At 50.7% G+C, this 22,928-nt stretch overlaps 1 protein-coding gene and 1 long non-coding RNA gene across 4 annotated transcripts; both read left to right on the top strand.

The window, feature by feature from the left end:
- Window positions 1-2,614: 2,614 nt before the first annotated feature.
- LOC136301526 (uncharacterized) lies at window positions 2,615-3,423 on the top strand. Its single transcript, XR_010723891.1, has 3 exons — window positions 2,615-2,690; window positions 2,791-2,919; window positions 3,119-3,423. It is a non-coding gene; the product is annotated as an uncharacterized lncRNA (long non-coding RNA).
- Window positions 3,424-15,242: 11,819 nt separating this feature from the next.
- OSR2 (odd-skipped related transciption factor 2) lies at window positions 15,243-21,156 on the top strand. 3 transcript variants are annotated; one of them, XM_066178033.1, is made up of 4 exons: window positions 15,243-15,479; window positions 18,401-19,127; window positions 19,779-19,878; window positions 20,592-21,156. In XM_066178033.1, the coding sequence occupies exons 2-4, from the start codon at window positions 18,472-18,474 to the stop codon at window positions 20,772-20,774; spliced, it is 939 nt and encodes a 312-aa protein (XP_066034130.1). In that variant the 5' UTR covers window positions 15,243-15,479; window positions 18,401-18,471; the 3' UTR covers window positions 20,775-21,156. The 3 variants fall into 3 exon arrangements, with proteins under 3 accessions (XP_066034130.1, XP_066034138.1, XP_066034124.1); XM_066178041.1 differs by having other exon boundaries at window positions 15,243-15,483; window positions 20,674-21,156; XM_066178027.1 differs by having other exon boundaries at window positions 15,243-15,483.
- Window positions 21,157-22,928: the final 1,772 nt, after the last annotated feature.

Raw genomic sequence — 22,928 nt, 5'->3', positions numbered from 1 at the left:
AGGGACATAACGGCCATTTCATGACTGACTGTGAAGTAATGTGTCTGATTACAAGATAAGGTCCCATGTAAAGTGGGACTAAAATCTAAACAAGAAAAATGTTAAGATTTGCACTTATATTCCCATTTTGCACTTAAGAGCAGTGGGAAGCCTTCCCCACAGCAGCCTGTGTGCTAAAGAAACAGCAAAGCAGCAAATAATGAATTTTCACAGAGCTGGCTTTGTACGATGCACTCATCTGAGTCTCCTCTAAACAGGTTTGGTTTGGTTCAATGGGGGAGAGTTTTATGTCATCCTCACCACTACCCAGGATGAGTCCTTAAACTGCTGTCACTACTGAGCAGGGGAACTTTCTGCTGAAAACAAGACTTCAAAGTGACTGAAGTGTACATGGGTAATGCTACAAAACCACAGCAAAACATAGAACAAGTTAATTAGAGAGGTAATGAACCCCATTGAATTTGAGAACTAAGCTTTTGCCATTATTTCTTCCTTTAAAATAATTTTCTTGGTGGATGATTAGTAGATTTCTTTAATACTATGAGAGAATTTACCAACAGCCATCAACATAGCCCATTTTTACCCAAATTAGCAATTTTGGAGTTAGCAAAAAAAAGAGTTTTGGTGGCATAATTTTCTTTTGGAGCTGAGGAAAATAGAGCAATTCCATATGCTAGGAGCTTTCTTAATAGAAACAGTTAATTCACCACATAAGGAATATCACATGCATACCACTTCCACCTAATATGAATCACTCCTTCCAGTTGAGAAAACTAAGGTCTTTTATCTTCCTCAGGGTGGAGTCCATCTCCTCCCATAGATCCCTACAGAATAAAACTGCTAATTGTTTTAAGATTTAAAGGCATTACTTCTTTTACTTTCTTGTGTTCATATATCACGTTTCAATGTCTTCTAAACAAGAGAGAGCTTAATGTTTTTGTGTAACCTTGAACAGGCCAGTACACAACTTTTATTGCTTCATCCTTGAGCTCTTCTGTAGTTCCATGATCTAATTTGTTATACTGGTGGTATTAAGCTGCTCTTACCAGATTAACAATATGCAATATAAATTCCTTAAAGTTAATTTTAAAATGGATGTGCTAATTTGAATACTAGATGAAACAAGGAAAAGATGAAACAGAATAAAAAAGTCAAACTACATGTTTTAATATGTGCTGTGTCTCTCCTTCAGTAAGGTTAATAGATAGCAAATCACTGCTCTGTGCAGTTCAAACTAGACAGAATGTCTCTAGGACCAGATCTAAAATCTGTTGACATCAGCAGTTTCTTTCTTTCAAATATACTACTTTGAGGATCAGTCCTTAAAGGAGAGTCCTGTCTAATTTCTCATGGGAGTGTGAATTCAGAGGCGGATTTTTGCTTGACTAGTGTTTCCATACTTGGCCCTTTTCATCTCCCAGGAGGATGGAGGAAAACTCAGGATGGGGAACAGATCATATCAGACACTACCATTTATCTGAAATAACGTCTTAATGGTTCATTAGATCAGAAATTATGCAGTCAGAGAAAATAACAGTGTAGAAGTGGTCCCCTTTTTGTGGAATAAATACTAAGCATCTGAAATTTTAGACAGTGGGAAAATCTGCTGTTCCTAGTTACAGGGACACTTATGCAATATTGTATAATATGCATTACCTGCTAATATATTATGCATTCCTATATCTATGTATAATTTGCATTGCAATGGTATAGCAATTCTAAGTGAAAAAAGGTGTAGGAAGATTAAACCCACACAACTGTATTAGGATACCCACAAATACATACAGCACTAATTTTACATAAAGTAACAGGAACAACACATTGCAAACACTTGACTCAAATGTTATTGGCATTTTTCTTGACCTTTCAAAATGGTCTTTCAAAAACAAGTGCCTCCTTTTGATGGGTGTGGGATACTCAAAAGCTCTAAATTAAATGCCTCAAAAGCAGTCTTCAAAACTGTGTTCTAAAGTATATTGCATTAGGCTGCACAAGACCAGGTTTTGGCACCTGTTGTTGAAATGAAGGGGGAAATGTGCATTGAAACAAGATTATGCATTATTTTTCAGGAATTCAGCAATTTCTTGGAGAGATTAAATTTACTACAGCTTTAAAATAACAGAGTTAGTGCACATTTTGAATGGTTACAGGACTTGGTAACAGCTAGTACAGGAGCCTCAGGGGATTTTATTGTAGTTAACCCGTCCTTCTGTTCTGTTCCTACTTTTACATCCTGCTTTTACATGCAAAAGAAAAAGGTTGTACTTAATACAATATTTATAGATATAAGTAATAGTCAGTTCCCTTCTGGTTTTACTGTACCAGCATGAATAAGAAATACACAGAACTACATCTATATTACTGCTACTGCTTTGCAAAATGTTGTATATATTGCAAAGCTGGCTCTCTAATAGAAGGCAGTTAAAGACCTCTGCACTGAAATCTGACAAAGCTGATACTGCAATCACAAACATGTGTTGTTACACTTCTTGTGGCTCATCTCCACATGGTGCAGCTGTTGTGTTGGCTAAAGAAAATGCAGGCCCAAGGGAAACAAATTTAATTCAGCTGGGGTGACTTCCACTAAAAAAAAAAGTGCTTTAAGGAGAACAGGTGTCCTACAGTAAGAGGGATTGTTTGAGAGGTTTTCCCCAAAGTTGCTTTGCTTCTAGGAAAGCTATTCTAAAGTGGTATGCCTGTGATAACAATCTTTTGCGGTCTAATTTTTAAATAATGCCCTTCAGAAATGCAATGGATTCCAGAAATTCTGTTTTTGTTTGTTTGGCTCAGTCCTGGGACAGGAACTTATGCTGCTCGTTAGGAGCTGGAGGAAGCCTCATTGCTGTTACTCAGAATCCTCAGCCTCAAGAAGGTTTGTTTAACCAACAAATTATTGTACCAGGCAGACCTGCAGCCCATGTAAGTCACCAGCTGACACTCCTAGAGCTGTGCCTGTTTAAACCTGTGTAACTGTTGTTTTAAGTTTAACTTTTTACTAAATTCACTTAAATGTATCCCCCTCCTAAATATATTCCCATTCAGTCAAAGTAAATAAGCTAAGATATACTATGTTCTCTAAGAAAACAGTATTAAGTATATGACTTTTTTCCTTTTCCAGGAAGACATTTTCCTTATGCACTATGACCCCTCCTCTAGCTCTGTCATGCATTCCCACCTCTCTGCTTTCTGTGTCCTCTGGTTTATCAGAATGGCACCTGTTTGACTGATGTCCAGCAGCCTTCATGCCATGGGCAGTAGCACATCCCACAGCCCTGAGGCACTGGCATCCCTGGAAGCTGGGAAAGACTTCCCAGCAGGCTCTCAGGATGTCTCTCTGTCCGTGCTGACTGAACCAGCCCTTCAGACAGATACTGCAGCAGACAGCAGATCTTCTCTTCCTCTTGTCAGCTCTCTTTCCAAAATAAGGTCACTGCAGAGGGCAGTCTCTTCTTGTGCAGATGTCTTCATGCTGCACTTTCCTCCTTTGGCCTGTTTTTTTCTATCTCCTACAAGTTCAGAATTCCTTCTCTTTGAAGCAACAGGAGTCCAAACGGGGGATAATTTTTCCACATACATCCCAATCCTACAGTGTTGGTTCTCCTATAGGATGTATAGGATTTGCTTTCAGCTTTTCTTTCTCACATCTTAATAAAGTTACAAAATTCTACCTACATTTTTGAAAAGTTAAGGTTCTTAGCTCCTTTTTCAATATTTATTGCCATATTTTGTGTCTTCAGAGCGTCATATGCAGACCTTGGGCTGTTTTTTTGACTTTTTCTCAAATTTCTGAATTGAAGACCCAGTACTCCTCCTTTTGAATAACATTCAGAATTCAACAAGGTCAATAGCAAAATTCATGAGAATTTTGATCTCTATGTCTGCACATAAAGACCTGCAACAAGTCTTGCATTTTTGCCAACTTCCCTTTACCAAGGAAAGAAATTTGTTCTGTCCCTTCTACTTTTCTCAACAGGACTTGTGACAAAAGCCCAAAGTCACACTGATGGAAGAAATTGCCATGACCATCCCTGAATTCAAAAGCCAGGAGCACATGTACCATACCCTGCCAGTGAGGGAAAAAAGTATTCCAATTAACAAAATAAGGAGAAACAACAATGTAGTGAAACCTGCATTTGCAGTGAAACCATTAGGGAGACACTCACTCTTTATTGTGTATATGCACAAGCAGTATCCCAGACACTGGAAAAAAAATTATTATTCATGGAGTGAGATTAATTCAACAAAGTGTCTGAGTGTCACTGAGGGAAGTTGCTTAAAGTGAAATCTGAATTTAAGAATAACCTCTTGCTTTTCATGGCATTGGACTGTGTGCTTGTCAGGGAAGTTTTATGTTTGAGGTTCAGGGAGAAGGTGATGGCCATGTCCTCTGAATGCTTTCAGATGACTGATTTTCAGAATGTTGCTGGCATTCTTCCAGCTGGAGGCCTGGCCATTAGATAAGTTTAACATTATGGTGGCCATTTGCAAAACAGATGAGAGCAGGAATAGCAAGAGGAAATGAGAAACCAAAGAAACCTACTGAAACTCCCTGAAAATAGTCTTAGCATTGGAAGGAAAAGTCTTAGATCCTTCCACTGTAAGAAAAACTATTAAGCATAAATTTTCAGCTGGTAAAAGCATAACCACTATCCCAAGGAAGACAAAAACACTGGCTGAAGCAATACTACCCCAAGTGCCAGCTTAAAGAAATCTAGGAAACGTTGTACTAGCTTCCTGTATAAGAGTCTAGATAAAAGTTTTTAGATATTGCCAGATAGGATACATTTACTTCTGCTTTCAGGTGGGGGTTTTTGTTTGGTTTGGGTTTTATTTTTAATGGTGAAGCCCATAGCTCTGCTGGATAAGAACCCTGTTAAATAATCCCTCCTCTGCCAGTATTTAAAGTGTGTTAAATGGCATCAGAGCATTACACTAGCAGAAGATTTGACAGATATCTTTTGGCAGATCCTGTGGTGGCCATGCAAATCACCCTTACAGCTGCCTCCTCCCTCTCTCTGCCAGAAATTACTGCTTCTGGAAGTGGCTTGGCAAAAGGCTCATACCTGTACTTCAGCAATTCTTGTTCAGCCAGATGCTGTAATTCAAACTTACAAGCAGAGATAGCTGAGGGCCATTCATTTTTGTTCTACATTTAGTAGCTGAAGTCTCCTTTGCACTGCCATTTGGAAACATTACGAGCAGTGATCCTTGGTTACCATATTTTCACTATCAGGCTTTCATATGGCAATGGAACTTGATGTGGTGGAAACAGGAATGGAGCTCTCTCCACTGGTAATTTCCTGGCAGAGAGAAAATATTAAGTCATCTTTTTTTAATCAAAGAGCCTCACCTGAGTAAATATTCTAGCAATTCCAATTTTTAATTTTATTATCATAGTCTGTTGCTCAAGCTATGTTTTCTGACTGTGCAGTAATAATAGTGCTATGAGACTGGCATTGTATTCGGTTCCTCTTAACATTTCCACACATAATCTGCATAACATTATTAAATCTTTCCTGTACATTATTTAGCCTCTGGGATCAAATGAAATCATACATAACTGGAACTCTTTGGACTTTGACAGATATCCTCTGGCAGATTTTTTGCAGCGGTTTTTAAGTTGTTACTGCTTTTAGCTATTTTCTTGGCCTCTTCCTGGAATTGGACGCGTGTCAGCTGCTCTGGTGGAAAACACTAACCTCTTAGCTTTTAAAGATGATAAAAGTGGGTTTGAGTTACTGCACTAGACTTTGAACTGAAGCAACTTGAAGCAAAGGTATGGTCCTTTTCACCAGCTCACCTGCAGGAAGAGTAGTGCTCCAGAGAGGGCTGTCAAAAGCATTGGGAAGGTAAGGCAGAGGACTTGCTTGCAAGCTTCTGGAGGAATATTTACAGTATCTTGCCTCTGGTCCTTTTTTCATGGGAGAGCACTGGAAAGCTGAGTATTCTCCTAAAATAGTGAAGGTCGTGAAAAAGACACTAAACTTTTGCAGCTCTGTTTTGAAATAGTACAGATTCTCCTGAAACCGTTCTGCTTTGTGGGCTGACTCCTACTGTGGTGTTACGAAGTTACCCTAAGTAATACTGTACCTAGACAGGGCACAGTTTTTTTCTTTTCATCTCTACACCTGCACAAGGCTTTTTAGGTGTGGGAGGGCTTTTTCTTGTGCATTTTTTAAGTAACCTCTTTGATAAAAGAGAACCCTAGACTCATTATCTCTGCCTAAGTTACTATACTTTCTACAGATTTGGAGCAAATTAAAATAGTCATCCCAAATCTGTCATTTGTTTTTTAAAACCTCTGTATCAACCATATAATACGGAAAAAAATCTCACACCATCATATTTTGATGACTTCAGGCATTTTTGAGCAACTGAGAATTTAAATCTGTGAATAAGCTGAAGAATGTGTCACTGCATTCAAGAAGCATGCTTTCACTTTAAGAAACCACAGCTGCAACAATAAGATAGAAATTTGACACACACTAGGTTGGAGGTGGCAAGGAATAAAGGTATGGAATTAGAAAAGAAACGCCTTATGCTGTTGAACAGAATATGGGACATAAATCTATGACTAACTTTGCCTAAGCTTTGCCTTATGGAGGTATGCAGCACTGCAGCTTCACAGTTATCAGTATTTGTCATCTTGAGTATCAGTACACATGCCAGATGCAAAAGAGGGGCCCAGAGAGATCATGGGGGATGAGGAAAAGAAAATTAATAGTTTCAGTGACAATGTACAGTATTTTGATGTGAAACAGAACTTCTGTAATATTTCAAGGAGCTTAGATACATATATATATATATGTGTGTGTGTGTGTGTATATATATATATGGACAAAAGCTGTTGGAAATAAGCCGTTGACTTCAAAATGTGCCTGATTAAAAAGAATACTGATAAAAATTGAGATGAGAACAGCTGGAACTTTGATTGCAGTTATGCTTTCTCCTGGATGTTTATTTCTAGATCGCTTTTGCGGCTGCTTTTATCTACTCCTTAGAAGTTCTTTAAGATTTGAGGAACCATTAGCTCTAAAAGTAAACACCAGCTCAAGTCTGGTTTTATAGATCTTGAAACCATTGAGAGTGAGAAAGATAATGTGAGACTAATGCTGAACTAGATCAGACTTAAGTGATGCTTTGAACAGCCTTTAAGGATTTCAGGCTCCACCTGTAATTCTAACAGAACATCAAGTATTTCTAATATTGTTCTTTATTAAGCCATTTGGAATTTCCAAGATCTAGGAATTAAGGAATTTCCAAGCTCTAGGAATTAAAATACTTTTTTGTGGAAAACTTGACTTCATGTCTCACTGTCATTAAAAAAACAGAAAGCTTTCTAAGTATGCCTCCCCTATCTAGGTAGAGAGATGGTCCTTAAAACTATTTTTGCTGCCTTTCAGTATCTGTCATATATAAATATTATGCTTCAAATAAAACAGATCTGCAGTTTTGACTCCACTTCACTCTATTTTGTTATTAAAGTTGTTTAAGAGTTCTTTAATAACTGTGGTTTTATTTGCTTAAGAGATGCCTGTTTGGAGACTGGAGAAAGGTCAGGGTTAACCCTGCTTAACCTTAGCTAAGGACCTATATTGGTGGTCCCGTCTTTAGACTCAGGAGTGTCAGCAATGATGCTGTGGCCACTGATGACTTCCATGCCAGGTCCCTCTGAAATAAACACACTGTTATACTTACTTTATGGTTCTCCCCAGCAGAAATTTTTAACACACTATATTGGTCAAAGCCCTCTGGTAAAATTCATTGAGACTTCTCTATTTTCAGATTTAAGATTTTAAGTATTCAAGCACAAGATATATTTTGTTTAAAAACCCATTCAGGTGGCTTCAAGAGTCTTCTTCTGGGACCATTCCTGGATTTGAAAAATATTTTTTCAGTTTCTATATTCAGCTTTCATTTCTCTGTCCTGACCTTTTCTACTAATGATGGAGATTTCCTCACATTTCTCCATACACATTCTCTCTAGGCTCCGTGAAAGCCCCTAGCCTTGCAGATGCCATTGATCCTTGCTCCCATCACAGCCAGGAAGGCTGTCATTCCAAAGCATTCCTTGCCCCGGGGTATCATCCTATCCCTTTCACACACTCACAGCCTCCCAGAAGAGCTGAGTGATGTACTTTCAGAGGCAGGGCTCACCCAGCAGTTCAGAAACACGAAGCCTCATGGCAACGGTGAGATTCAAAAGCTCCTGGTTGCATTTGAGAAACCAGTAGTCATCAGGGCAACTGAGTGGAAAAGAAGAATATATATTGCATTGGAAAGTTTGTCATGTGGCTGACAATATCTCTTTCCCCTCTTCTCTGGAGCTGAAAATAAGAGGCCTTGAGTCAGCTCTGTTTCTACTTCAATGTCATGTCCTTGGCTCTCAGCACTCCTCTGGTGCTAAAATGAGTTTTGGTGCTGAAATGAATGGGATTTATGTTTTTCTTGGAGACAATTCCCAAAGGGGAGTTTGAAAGAATAATACAACAACTTACAATTTGCACCAGCCTAGCATGGGTGAGCAAGCCAAATAAATGAAAGAGTTAATGCAAACATAAATCCTGCAATAATCATTGATACTGTTTATGAGACAGAGCATGCCATCTACTCTAAAGGGGGGAAAAGGCCATTTGCAAGTTTCATCCTACCCTTCGCCATCCTATCCAAGTCCCTCAAATACTCCTGTGGGGTCTGTGAAAGGGAACTAAGGAGAGCAAGCAAAATGCCAGTCCTCTGAGCAGGGACCTGTACTATCATGGGAGCAGAAAACAAAAGTCCATGAGCAAAGAAGGTGGAAATCCACCACTGGCTCTTCACTCTGATTTGTCCTGGTTCCACATGGTTTCAATTTATTGCTGACTTATGGTACTCAGACACCAGAGACTGTCTGCCATGACACACTGGCTCAGCTTGACAGGAAGGGAAGGAAAATGAGGTAGAAGAGTATTCTTTACCAGCAAGTCTTCTGACTGGTCCATGCCCATTTCAGTTCTATTCTTAAACTGATCTGTTCCTTTTCCCAGCTGTTGCTTTGACTGTACTCCAGAGTGATCTTGCCCTGAGCTTTCTCCACAGTGGCTATGGAGAGTTTATGAAGAAAAAGGACTCTTTTCCCCATGCCATAAGCTAAATTTGAACTGCTCTCCACTGCAAAATCTCTAGGGTGTATCAATAAGCACTGCATCCACAGACTCTGTGTTGGTGCCACTGTCCTTTTACCCAACAGGATGATGCACACAGTGGTGCTATGAGGTGGCTGCAAAAGCTGAGAACACCAGCACTTAAGGCAAAAACAAGGTAGTCATACAGATATCAGTGCCAACAACTTAACTCATGGAAAAGGACATGAAAGCAGGCATGATGAAAATTCTTGCCTAGAACAGTAACTGCTATTGGGGTTTTTTTTTAACTTTCGTTAATTTGTTTATTTTTATGAGGCAGTCTGAAAATAATATCCCTGATTAAGTAAATGTTTAAAACCAGCAGTAAACCACACATTCAGCAGATGACTGGCATATAAGGACATTGAAGCACCTGCTTAGATACTGTCCTGGGTAGGAATGATCTTGAGCATGCACTTAAATACTTTTTGGATCATACAGGGTAGAGATACAGAGTTATGTTCAGCCTAGGCAGTATCTTCAAGTGCTTTCTAATGCCTTACTCTGGTAAGCTTTCCCTTGATTTCCTTGTCTTTCAGCAATCTTCAATAACTTAACCTCCAAAAGCCCTGATTTTATTAAGAAGCGCAGGAATTCATCAGTAAGGTTTGTCTGGAAATTGTAGAAGCAAATCTGCCTGGGAATAACTGTTAGTTTTTGTAATATCCATTATTGTCCTTTTCTTTGAATTAGATGCCACAAACAACTGAAAAAGACACACAGAGATTACTACAGACATTGTGCACATCTGTAAGTGATGATTTGCATATGCTTGCACCATGCTTGTAATGCTTTGAAAATATCTGAAATGCTCTGTAGTACCCTGGTTTATAACATATCCTTCACCACAGTTTACACATTGAGAATGCATGCTGAAAACAGGAAACCCGCATATGGAGGGTAGGTAAAAGAGGATTATACTATGCATGCATTCAACAGAATAGTCCCAGTTTAAGAGTATCATGAGCATCAGGCTTGCATAAACAAATCAGTGCTTAACCCACAGATGTATCTAATGACCAGATGGATTCTGCATGTTTACAACTGGAAAAAACTCTCTGAGCTTTTCTATTGTTTGTTGACTTACACCCTATAATATTAATTTTATTTGTGAAACCAAGTTATTCACAGGGATATTGCAAGTTCTTAAAAGGAAATGGAGTTACTTAATATATGCCACAGGAGAGGATGTATAGGTCTGTTCCCTGCTGCCTTGGAGTTCTCATGTCCTAGGTGAGTTATGAGGCATGAGACCAAATGTACAACTGCATTTCTTAAACCAGTTAATCGCTTTTATACAATATTTCTTTTAGATTTTCCCCCTAGCATTTGGCTCAGAGATTGCAAACTTCCTTATCCTTTCAGCCTAAGGCAGTTTCAGAGCTTCATGAGAGCCTGAAACCCCCCCTTTAACTCAGGAGTGTAGCCTTCAAACCCATGGCTGTGCAGCACGCAGGCAGCCCTGAAGCCCTGCTGACCTTCACCTTGCAGGTGTCCTTTGACACGTCTGCCAAGAGAGGTAAAATGCCACCACCAGAGAGTAAACAGAGCCTGTCAGCCTGGGGACCCTCTACAGTCCCGAGGCTCTGCTTGGGGGGGTCGGCGGTGAGGTAAGGAGCAATGGGAAAGGGGCCCACTCGTGTGCAATGGCTGTCTGTGACTCCACAGCACGGCCCTGCTCAGTGTTTCTGTGCTGACGGCAGGAAAAACTTTAGCCAAAAGGTTGCTTAAACCAAACTATAGCAAGGTACGGCATGTTGTATTTATTTATGTCTTGACATCTGCTCACTTCAGACACCACAAAAACCTCACAATGCTGATAGCGGGGGAAGGAACATTTTAGGCTAGAAAAGTCCTTCTATCGAGGGCTTGGGGCCCGCCGTCGGGGCAAGGCGGCAGCACCGCAGCTGGCCGCGTCCTCTCCTCGCTCCCCGCGGCGCCGCAGCCGCCCCGCACCATCCGTCGCCCCATCCACACGGCGCTGTTGTAACCGAGGCAAGAGCTGCGGCACAACGCGCAAGTTCCGCGGGATGAGCGGCCCTCACCGCCCTGCCCACGGCAAGGACGGAGTCGGCCAACGGCGGGCTTGACGCTTCTCCCGGTGCTCCCGTGAACCCCGCGGTGTCCGACGTGGAGCCAGGAGCTTCGGGAGCGGGGAGCCGGGGCTCGGCAGTGGCCGGAGCTCTGTGTTCCCGGGTCTCTGTGTTCTCTAGAGAGGGGAAGATGAGGAGGAGGCACCCGTCGGGCTGGCTGCGGTGGTGATGCACGTCGGGGAGGCATCGGGACGGGCAGCCCGGTGAGGCGGCTGGGCCCGCTCCCTGCTGCCCAGGGACAGCCCCGCGGCCGGGACCGCGGGCAAGGGCCGAGGGCGAGGGGGTGGCGGGGCTTGCGCGTCCGGCGGAGATGCGGGCGGTATCCAGCCCGCTGAGGTCGTTGCGAGCTTAATTACTTTCTTCTTCCATGGAAATTAATCGCGGCGATATTCTACGGGGATCTGAGTCCGAGAAGGGAAAAAGGGGACGCTGAGCGGGAGTTGCAGCGGCGGTGTCCCCCGGAGCCTGCCAAGCGCCGCGTCCCCGGCCGCCTACGCCTGTTTGTCAAATCTTGGCATTTCCTGACTACTTCATTAAAAACAAAACAGAATATCCCACCCAATAAATCGGAGCGAAGCCGGTGATGATTTAGTCACTAAGAAACACCAGCGGAATCAGATGCCAGATAGACGGGCGGTTACTGTTTTCCTTAAAAAAAAAAAAAATAATTAAGTCCTCGGTGTGTAGCCGAGTCGTTCGCCGCATCGGCCTGTCTGTCGGCCGGCGTTAGCCCAGGGCTGGGCTCGGTTCGCGGTTGCCCTCGCTGCCCAGGGACCGCTCTGCGCTGAGCGCCCCGGCGGCGCTCCCTGAGCCAGCGGCCGTCGGGAGCCCTCGGGTCGCTTCCCAAAGCAGGGTGCAGCGGTGCCCTGCACCGGGAACTGTGCTCCTGTCCCCTTCCCTTGGCGTAGCCCCTGTCATGAACCAGAGCCGGCCCGAGTACCAGCTAACTCCTCTCCTTCCGGCGCCGGCTGCGGGCGCCCCCCGACCCCCTCTGAAGACTCTGCCCCGTTCATTTTCTCGGGGATGAGTTCCCAGCGACCGCGGCCCCCCCACTGCCGATAGCGCTCCGTGCACGCATCACGCACCGCAGCCGCGCACGGTGCCCCGCGGGAGGGCCCGACAAGCGCCGCTGCGGGGCCTCACTGCCGTCTCCCGAGCGCATTTCTGTGCTCAGAATGGGGCGAATGGTCAAGGTTTGCCCCAAGCTTCACGGCCGCGGAGGAACTGCTTTAATCTCTTCCTTGCAGCAAGAACAAACACTGCCTATCTCCTTGCTCCTCTGGACGGAATCCAGCGCTCGGGATGTTTTTCTCTTTTTTTTCTTTTTTTCTTTTTTTTTTTTTGTGCGGGGGGGGATGGTGTGGGAAGAGAGAGAGGGGGGAGACTGAGATGATCGCGGCGATGTCTGCACCGGCGGGACGCGCGAATGGGAGGAGGTGCGAGGTGAGCGCTCGAACGCCCGCGGACAGCTGTGCTGCCTCCGCGCTCCTCGGGGCCCGGCGGCCGCCGTCTCTCGGGCGGTGCGGGAAGAGGCCCGCTCTGGATCCGCCGGGACCCTCATCCCAACGTGCTGCGTTCGCCGGGACACCCGCGGCGGGGCCGGGACCGGGGCGGGCGGAGCGCGCAGGGCGTCGCGCCGACCTCCAGGCGGCGCTGCAGCATCGCGGGCCGCCGCCGCCGGGCACAGCGCGGCCCCGGGCGCGCTCTCCGCACCGTCCGGCCGTGCCCGCGCCCGACCCCGCACAACGGGGCGCCCGCCCCGCCGAAAGGGGGAAGTGCCCTGGGTGCGGGAGGGGCTCGCCCCAGGTGGTCGCGGAAAGGTGACATGGGAGTGCTGGGCTCCTGCGGGACCTGGCGGCCCGTGCCCCGGCTGTGTCACCCCTGCTCGACGGGTGCCGCTGCCGTGGAGCCCTCCGGCGTCCGAGCGACCCCGGGCTCCGGCTGGTGCGGAGCTGACGCGGCATTACCGGTGGGCCTCGCGGCCGGCTCTCGCCGCGCACCTGCCGGCCGGGCCGGGCGGTGTCGCGCCGGGGTCACCGGCTGCTCCCGGCCAGCGCAGACGTGCGTGGCGACCGCCGTGCTGCCGGTGGTGGGAGAGCGCGGCGTAGCCGAAAAGTACCACGGGCGGCCCGGGACCGAACATCCCGGACAGTGTCGTACCGCAGTGTCCCGCTCCCGAGTTCCCTCTGCTTTGAGGCTTTTTCGTTGCCTGGTTGGCTTATGATTTGAGGAGGTCGTTGTTGTTTGGGGATTCTTTTAGATCCTTGTTTTGGTTTTGGGCTGGTTGTTAATTTTTTTTTTTTTTTTCTTCCTCACGAGTGCGGCTTATTTCTACTTGCTGTAACGGTCAAGAAATGGTGGTTCTCCCGAAACAATTTCCCTTTGATCCTTGAGTCCGGGCGTGTTGTTCTTGGTATCCAGAAGCCAGCAGTGCAGGGAAGAAATTGCGAGACTTAAGTCCCCTTTTCACTTCGTTCTTGAAGCAACCGGCCTCTTTCGAGAAAGCAAAACGAGGGGATGCGGGTCCTGCCCCCGCGTCCTGCGGGAATCCCCCAGCCCAGCCGCGGCCGACGAGCCCTTGCCCTGTGCAGGCTCCCCGAGGCGGCCCGCACCCACCTCATACCCGGACCGAGGAAATCTCTCCTTCTCCCGGAATTGTGAACTTCCGTATCCTCACTGCCCGGGAGAAGAAATGCTATTTATTCAGAGTGTCTGGGATTTAAAACAGAGCATTTTCGAAACAGGGATTTGTGAAAAGGAACGAAAAATAGCCCCCACGGCCGGCGGCAGCCGCAGGCTGCAACGTGCGCCATCCTCCGCTGCGCTGCCCTGTGGAGGGGACACGGCCAAAACTTCCTCTGCAGACCTCTGTTCCACTCTGAAAATTTTTTTCTTACTGTACACTAAAAGGAGAAAAAAAAAATTTCCCCATACAGCCGTAATTTATGTCCTCTTCTCTACCTCGGGCTTGAATTACCAGCATAGACCTTACCTTTGAAAATTTTTCAAAAGCTATCCTTTAAGTGCCATTTCCCCCGACATCTCTCTGTCCTTTTCCAATTCTAGTTCCAATTTCCAGTCCAGATTATACGATAAATTCCCCATACATGTGATTGAAATAACGCACGTAACAAGATAATATTACAGACAAAATGTGTAACCCAAAGCCGACATATGCAACCAGCCGCATTGCAGCTATCGACGAACGTGAATAGAGCTCCCTAATCGAGACATTTGAAGACGGTTAGGGAGGCCCCATTTAGCAGTAAATTTTCTGGTAATAAATCGAAACTGCTTTCGAAACTATGTGTCTGTTCCAGGTAGGGACTGCGTGCTTAGTCACTGCGCATGGGGATGCCTCCGCAGAGCTTCTCTTCCCGAATCTGCCCTTGAGCGACCCAGTCGCTGTGAAAGGGCAGCGCCGAATCGCTGACAGTCCGTAGGGCGACCCGACGTGACGGCCACGAGCCCATTTGGACGTGAGCACTATCTGTACTCACTCTCGGCTACATGGGCAACCACAAAGACCCACGCTCTAAGTTTGGGTGTGTTATTTTGGATATTTAAGCCAGTCGGGCCGCCTATGTCACCCCAGCTGGGACACTACGGGCAGCCGAGATGAGCGGCGAGACGCAAGGAGCGCGCAAATCCCGCGGCCGGCAGTGGGACGGGGGGCGTCGAGCTGTTCTCGGAGGGAAAAGTCACCTTAGGTGACGCGGGGGGAGCGGGGGGCGTCCTGCCACTTTAAAGCCCAGTTGCTACCCAAACACAAGTAAACAGTGGGGCCGGCGCGGCGGGGCGGGCCGGGGCCGCGGCCGGGGGCGGTCCCGTCCCGTCCCGTCGGGGCGGAGCGGCGCGGCCCCGAGCGCGGGGCTGTGCGCGCCGCGGGGTGGGCCGGCGGCGGCGGCGGGCGGGCGGGGACAGCGCTCCACGCCAGTCACCGCTGAAATGTGATGGACCGGGCAGGGGGCGGCTCAGACTCGCGCCGAGCCTCGCCGGGGTCGAAGGCGGGAGGCTGCGGGCGGGAGGCGGCGGTCTATGCCGGGGCCCCGGGACCGCCGCGGCCAGAGCTCCCAGCCGCCGCCCAGCCCCAGCCCTCCGCAACATGCCGGTCGCCGCCGGGCCCTGGCCCCGCTGAGCGCCCCCGCTGTGGATCTAATGTCTCCGTGAAGGTGCCGCGGCCGCCGCCTCAGCTTTGCCCCGGGAGGAGCAGCAGGCTGCGGTAGGTGAGTGGCTCCGCTGGCCCGCCCTGCCCGCTGCCGTCGGCGGGAGCGGGGCGGCCGCCTCGGGAGCGGAGCCTGCGCTCAGCCGGGAGCGCAGGACCGCCGGGTTTACTTTCAGTTCGCAGCCCCGCTGCGGCTTGGGGTGAGGGTGTCCCCCCCCTCCACACCGCGGGCGCGTTGGTGAGAGGCCGGGCGGCGGCAGCCTGCCGGGATGCGCTCCCGATGTCCTTCACGCGAAACTCCTAGCAGGGAGAAGCCGGTGCGTGCATGGATTGCGAGCTAAGCCGCGAGAGGCACTGGAGAAATCTCGATCGGGGGAAAACACCTGGCTGCGCGGGCAGCGGCGGCCGCGGCTTCGGGTGAAGCCGGCGGGGAGCGGAGGCGACGCGGTGCCCACCCGCTCCCTGGGTAGGACGGCAGCGCCTTCGGGACACGGTCCCGGCCCCGTCGCCGGAGAACGGGGAGATTGGGCCGGACCAGCAGGTCGGCGGCTAGCAGGTAGAGAGGGTTGTCCTGGCACCGGGATTAATTTAATTAAGCTCTCTGAATGGAAGGGGAAAAGGAAGTGCCAAGGTTTAAGTAACATCCGTTTTTGGTTGACTTTCACCCCCCCCCCCCCCCCCCCCCCCCCGGTCCCAACACACCTTAACATAAATGGCCTTAAAATCGCGTATGAAGGCCCTTTCTGGTCTTTTTTGATATGTTTGACTAAAGTTACTTCTAAATACAAATAGTAGCAGATAGTACCGCCTTTCAGACAGAAGGGTAGTTTTGAAAGTTTCTACCTTAAAGTGAAGATTTCGTGTTCAGAATAGTTTTCTCAGAGTTGGTTCTTGGACACCAAAAGGAACGAGGTGCAATGACCCCACACACACACACAGCCAACAAACGCGGCTGTAACAGAGGGAGCTCTGCCCTACAGAAGCACTGCCTCTACCTCGGTATAGCTCCCAGCCGGTGGCTCCGAAACCCAGCCTCAAACAACCGGGACTGAGGCAGGAGCCGCCGGAGCAGCCAGCGAAAAGTGATTTAATTGCCTCTCTTTCGGTTCCTCGCGGAAAGTAAATAGGAACTCACACTACGACATCTTTAAAAATAAGTCTCTATATATAACCACTTCTCCCCCCCCCCCCCCCCCCCCGAATAAAACGAGAAGGTCGCCATACATAATAGTATCGATAACTGTCCCCTGTGTCGATACAATCACAAACGAGAAAAACTGGGCAGCAGCGGAGGAAGCTCCGGAGAGCCACGACTCGAGGCAAACGAAAACAAGAGTAGGCAACACTGCACTTCACACCCGACCTCCTTGCCACATTTTTTTTTCCCCAGTCGGCCAATTGTGCGGTCCCACAAACGTGAAGGAAAGGTATTTTAGGGAAAAAAAAAAATCGAAAAGTATCTTTTCAGCCGGAGTGTGCGCGGTGCCAACGGAACGGCAGGACCCGGGCGGCAGCGGCCCGGGAGGCAGAGACACCGCTCACGGAGCGCGGGCTCTGCGCTCGGAGAGTTTCCTTAATTTTTGTTGTTTGGAGGGGCTGGTTTAGGATTTTTGCAGGGGGAGGTTCTCTTGTTTATTTTGGAAACTGCGCGTTAACAGACCCTCCACACAAATCCCTTGAGGTGCTGGGTCACCCTCGGCCCTACCTCTTGTTTACAGGCCCGGAGAGACCCCGGCGTTTGCTTTGGCCGCTTTCCTGGGTCGTGGCAGCCTCTTGGCTGCTGGAAATGAACCCTCAACGAAAGCAAAAAAAAAAAAGGAAACGGCAGGGGCTTGCCCCCCGCGCCGATGTCTCCCTGCCCTGCGGGAGGTGAGCGTCGCCCCCGGTCCGCCGAGGGGACCCCCTTGCGACGGGAGCAGCGGGCCCGGCGGTTTCGGTTGAATGGGCTGAGTGAAACCCTCTGACAGTCACACACCGCTCATTAGCTCACGGCCCCGCCGCTCCGGCGGAGCTCCCGGCCGGGGGACGCCCGAGGGGGTGCGGGGGGTTCGGCCGCACTGCTCCGTCCCGCCGGGGCTGCGCTCGCCCTTCTCGGCCCCGCGGCACGGAGGGAGCCGAGTGCGGGGTAGCGCCGTGCCGGGCGGCCCTCGGCGGGCCGGGGAGGCCTCCGGGCCGGCCGCTCTTCTCGCCGCCGGTGGGATGGCTGCTGCGCGGGGGGCTGGGTAGGAGGTGTGCGTGCGAGGCAGGGGCTCCTTTTCTCTCCTTCGGTTATCTTGATAAATGAGTTGTTGTTGAAGGAAGAAAAATAAGCAACGGAGCTAGGACGAACGCGGGGTTTATTTCCCCCCCCCGCTCCGCCCCCCGGGCCTGACTCGGCTCTCCGCGAACACCCTGCTCTATCCCGGGAAGGCCCCAGCCAGGAGGGGTCGGGGTCGGGGCCTCCGCGCCCGCAGGAGGCCGGGCGGAGGGTGGAAGCGACGCCGGGGGCCAGGTCGGCTCGGGGGGCAGGAGGGAGGCGGCTCCGGGGTCCCCGCGGTGGGCGCTGCGGGGGAAGGTGGCAGGGCGACGGGAAGCGGAGAGGCTTCGTCTCCGGCCGCGTCTCCGTTCCGCCTGTATTTTTACACGATTCGTTTAATTTGGATTTGCGTCGCCTTCGGTTGGCTTGGTGCTGAGTTTTCACCTCTTTTATTTTAATTTGGGGTGGGTGTTTTGGGAAGGCTATTTTTATTTATTTATTTATTTCCTACGCTTTAGCTTCTCCGGTCGAAGCAATCGCGCCGTGGGTCAGTGTCGGTCGCCGGTCCCGGCGGAGGACGGGAGCCTGGGCTGCGGCGGGGTGCTGGGGCCGCGGCAAAGCAGCGCACAGGAGCCGTGCCTGGCCCTCCCTGGCTCCGCTGCTGCGCTCGCCTCGGCTAAGGAGTACCACGCTGCTCTCAGTAAAAGTCTCTCTCCCCTTCTTTCTCCCTCTTTCTTTCTAGGATTTTCTCCCCGTCTCGGGAGCCCGTCAGAGGCACCAGCTGCTCCGCCGGCTCGCGCCCACCTCGGGAAGATGGGAAGCAAGGCTCTGCCAGCCCCCATCCCGCTGCACCCGTCCCTGCAACTCACTAACTACTCCTTCCTCCAGGCTGTGAACACCTTCCCCGCAGCTGTGGACCAGTTGCAAGGTCTGTACGGACTCAGCGCCGTGCAAACCATGCACATGAACCACTGGACATTGGGCTACCCCAATGTGCATGAAATTACCCGCTCTACCATCACGGAGATGGCGGCCGCGCAGGGCTTGGTGGACTCCCGCTTCCCTTTCCCCGCGCTCCCCTTTGCCACGCACCTCTTCCACCCCAAGCAAGGGGCCATCGCCCACGTCCTCCCAGCATTGCACAAGGACAGGCCCCGCTTTGACTTTGCCAATCTGGCCGTGGCCGCCACGCAGGAGGACCCCCCCAAGGTGGGGGAGCTCGCCAAGATGAGTCCCGGACTGGCCTCGCCCCTGGCGGGCATCAGCAAGCTGTCCCCGGACAGGAAGCCTTCCCGCGGCCGCCTGCCCTCCAAGACGAAAAAGGAGTTCATCTGCAAGTTCTGCGGCAGGCACTTCACCAAGTCCTATAACCTCCTCATCCATGAGCGAACCCACACGGACGAGCGGCCCTACACCTGCGACATCTGCCACAAGGCTTTCCGGAGGCAGGACCACCTGCGGGACCACCGGTGAGGGACCACCACGACCGGGGTCGGGCCGTGGGCAGCCGGGGTGGGGTGAGCCGCTCGAGGGGGATGAGACTCAGCGGCTCCAGGAGCCACGGAAACAGCACAGGAAAAGCCCCCCGCTCAGATTCCGCGGTCACGGAGGGACCAGGGCGGCCGAAACCTACGCTTTGTGTGGGAAGGGCACCCGCCTGAGGGAGAGCCAGAGGGGTTCACAGCCGGAGGTGAAGATCCCGGGGCTTTTGTGCTGCTGAGTCACGACCCTGGGGGGTGCTGGGAACAGGACGGGTCGCAGGTGGGCGCTTCCCTGCTGATCCCCCACCCATCTCCGCACACTGCGGCCGGTGCTGAGAGGCGCCCGCGGCCGCAGAGCTGAGAATCCTCTCCGCCTTCGGAGGAGAGCGGGCTCGGGTCCGGCCGGCAGCGCAGATGCTGTCCCGGTCTGGCAGAAAGTGCAGTCACGCTTCGACACGAATTATTGCAAATGTTTTGAACCGGCCAAGAAGTTTAACCATACACAGATAATAATGGGGAAAGGAAGGAAGAGGACGGTGAGGGTGTCTTGGGGGAGAGCGAGTTTGGAGAAGCGGGGTCTGGGGTCGTGTGGCCCACGAGCCTCCGGCAGCGCTGCTCACCCCCCGGGTTGCCTTCCAGGTACATCCATTCCAAAGAGAAACCCTTCAAGTGCCAGGAGTGCGGGAAGGGCTTCTGCCAGTCCAGGACCCTGGCGGTCCACAAAACCCTACACATGCAGGTGAGCCCGCCCTTCCCCGGCCTCTCAACGCGTGCGCCGCTGGCGCCGGCGCCGGCCCGGCCCGCTTCGGCCCGGCTCAGCTCTTCTTGGCCCGCCGCGGGGCAGGGGCGGTGGCCACGGGGGAACAGGGCTCTGGTGCGGAGGGAAGCGAGGGGCGTCCGGCACTGGACGGCCCCGTGGGTCCGCGGGGAGACAGCGGCCCGTGGTTTTCTCCGCGGAAAAAACGGCGCCCTCGGGAGACGGGCTTAAAGCCAGCGGGGACGCGGTTGGAGGCGGGGAGTGAGCCCCGGGCTCGGGTTTGTCCACGCCGCTGCTTCGAGGCGATTTTCGTTGAGGGCTGCAGCCCTGCCCTGGCGGCGGCGGCAGGCGCGGGGCAGCGAGGCGGCCCGGCGGCGGGATGCGGTGCGGGGCGGTGCGGAGGGACAGCCGTGGCGGCCGGGCGGGCAGCGGGAGTCTCGGAGCGGGAGGGCGGCGCGGAGGCTGTTTTCCGTGTGCCCCAGGGGCGCGGAACATCACGACTCGAGAACTATAAAATAAGGCTTTTGGGGCAGGATAGGGAGAGGTGGGCGGCCGCCCGGTCGCACGGGGCTCCTCTCGTTCGTGTCCTCCCCCGATATCTCCAGTTGTGCGTTGCGATGAGAAAAAGTGCAGTAATACGTTAAACCAGGTGGTTTGTGAAGGATTAATCCTTTGCTTGCTTCAAATCTGAACAGGAATCTCCACACAAATGCCCCACATGTGGAAGAACCTTTAATCAAAGAAGTAACCTGAAAACTCACCTTCTTACCCATACAGACATCAAGCCCTACAACTGTGAGCAGTGCGGCAAAGTGTTCAGGCGAAACTGTGATCTACGGCGGCACAGTCTAACTCACACCCCGCGGCAGGACTTCTAGAGCAGCCAGGGACCCGCGCCCGCTCCGGCAGCTCCAACTTGCCCACTTTACTCAAGGAGCGTATTGTAGGAACTCACAGACGCGCACACACACACACACGGAGACACGCACGCAGACTCGGGGCCAAGCTTTCCTACCACATGTCTGCGAAACTCGTTTAGAGAGTGCGGACTGCAGGATCGGGCCCCTCTCCAACCCACACCCAAGCGTAAAGCTCATCTTGTAGATAATCGCGGCTCATTTTAGAGCTCTGTACAGAACGTGGTTTTTTCTTCGTTTGTTTGTTTTGTATCGTGTCAGATGCACATTGATAACAAATCATGGAGGCAAAGTATCTCTTTAAAAATGTATTTCAAAATAAATCCTCTTTTTTTTTTCCAAATACCTCCCGCCTTCTTGTATTATTCTCTGAGCACTTGGGCTTTTTTTTCCCTGCTGTGTCAATGCAATGGTAAAGCATATTGAATAAATTTCCTAGCCGGGTAATTGTACTGTCACAACAATTTTGGTGATCGCTTTTGTTTGGTCTGTTCCACTGTCGCTGTTGTGTTATCTATTGTTAAGTAAAATGAAAGTGCCTTATTTGAGAGTTTATAGCTCTATTACTTAATAGTATGTGTCTAAATATTAACTTCTGTACTTTTTTTTTTATTTTTTCCGAACGATTTTTTTTTGCAAAAGAAGAAAAACAAAGAAATATTTGCAAATAAACAGATCTTAGGAAATAATGCATAGAGCCGTTCTTACGCCAAAGCGGCTTATTAGTAACTTATTTGCAATCAGGCCGTATATTGTAAAAGTTACCCCTCTCGCGGGGATTGCAGCAGGCAGCCTCCTGCTTGTAGACTTTGGACACGGGCAATTCACCCGCCTAGACAGGGACTTTATCCTGCAGAAGATGATTCTTTCCCGACAGCTCTGGAAGCAAACAGCGAGGCGCCAATTCCGCCCTCTGCCCGGAGCTCATCCGCGGGCCCTGGCAGAGCTGCGGCGCTGGGAGCGGGGATCCCCTCGCCCCGTTGCCCTCCTCCCTCTGCGCTGCCGAGCACAAGTCACGCCCAGGGGGCTGGACGGAGAGGCGCTGAGGAGAAGGATTGTTCCCCCCCTCGGGAGACCCTCAGCCCACCGTGGGGGCCCCCAGGCACTCCCTGCCGGGGTGGCTTTCGGCGACTCAGTATGATGTCCACCCCATGGGCCGCACGCTCAGTGCCTGCACCAGATCGGCAGCCGGCAGGATGGTGGCACTGAACGATGGGCTCCCCTCCCTTGCCATCCTTGCAAGCCCCTCACCAGCGTCTGTGGACCCTTCTGGAAAGGTGTGCCAACGCTGAGGTATTTTCCCTGATATATTGCAGGATGACTTGGATGTGCATCCCCTCGTTACCATCCCACTGCTCTTGTCACTTCTGGAACCCTCTCCACAGTGCTTTGAGCAGTTTGGGGCCCCCAAAAATTGCTCTTTCTCAGGCTGGGGGCAACCATCCTGCCCTACTCCTCTGCTAAATTAAGGACCAGGTTCAATGGCAGAGAGAAATCCTTCTCCCAGGCCCAGGGAGCCCTGTCCAAGGAGAAAGCAATCCCCTTGCACCCAGTTCAGCACAGAGGGCTTCACTCCTGAGCTCCATCTAACAGGGTGCCGGAACTCCAGGCTGGCCCATCCATGGGAAGGATCACACATGCTAGCATGCCCAAAAGCAGCAGGTGCTGATAGAACTTGTGTGGCTACACTGTCCTCATCCCTGATCCCTGGTCCTTCGGCAGGGAATCACACTGCCTGAGCACTGTTAATGAGTAGCACGTCAAACCCAGCAGTGTCTGGGCTGCAGCCAGACCATCGGTGCAGAAAGCTCTGCATCACTGCCCGCACTGCCTCCACAGAAGGCTGCCATGGGGCAGGGACTACGAGCCAGCCCTGCTCTGCCCCAGACCAGGCAGCCAGGTGAATTTCCACTGGTACAGCAGATCTGACAGTGCCAAACTTAAATTTTCTTGTGTGGTCAAGGCCTATCTCTCCATCTGCTCCTGTCCAGGAAGATGGGGAAGGAAAGAATGTTTCTGCAGCCAGAAATACTCTGAAGAGCAGCCTCCCTAGTCAAAGTTTATTTCAGTGCCATCTGGTCTCTTCCTCTTCACCGCCTGTGAACTTGCACCCCT

Source organism: Chamaea fasciata, unplaced genomic scaffold (assembly GCF_029207755.1).
Source record: "Chamaea fasciata isolate MVZ Bird 193981 ecotype frontalis unplaced genomic scaffold, bChaFas1.0.hap1 SCAF_1, whole genome shotgun sequence".
Classification (NCBI taxonomy): domain Eukaryota; kingdom Metazoa; phylum Chordata; class Aves; order Passeriformes; family Sylviidae; genus Chamaea; species Chamaea fasciata.
The sequence above is the reverse complement of the archived record's forward strand: the minus strand, read 5'-3'. Positions and strand labels throughout refer to the sequence as shown.

What these genes read in the sequence shown, in the direction of transcription:
- OSR2 (XM_066178033.1), top strand. Translation starts at nt 18,472, where the DNA reads ATGGGAAGCAAGGCTCTGCCAGCCCCCATCCCGCTGCACCCGTCCCTG. An exon ending in GACCACCTGCGGGACCACCG is followed by an intron (nt 19,128 to 19,778) that starts GTGAGGGACCAC and finishes GTTGCCTTCCAG; the next exon opens with GTACATCCATTCCAAAGAGA. An exon ending in ACAAAACCCTACACATGCAG is followed by an intron (nt 19,879 to 20,591) that starts GTGAGCCCGCCC and finishes AAATCTGAACAG; the next exon opens with GAATCTCCACACAAATGCCC.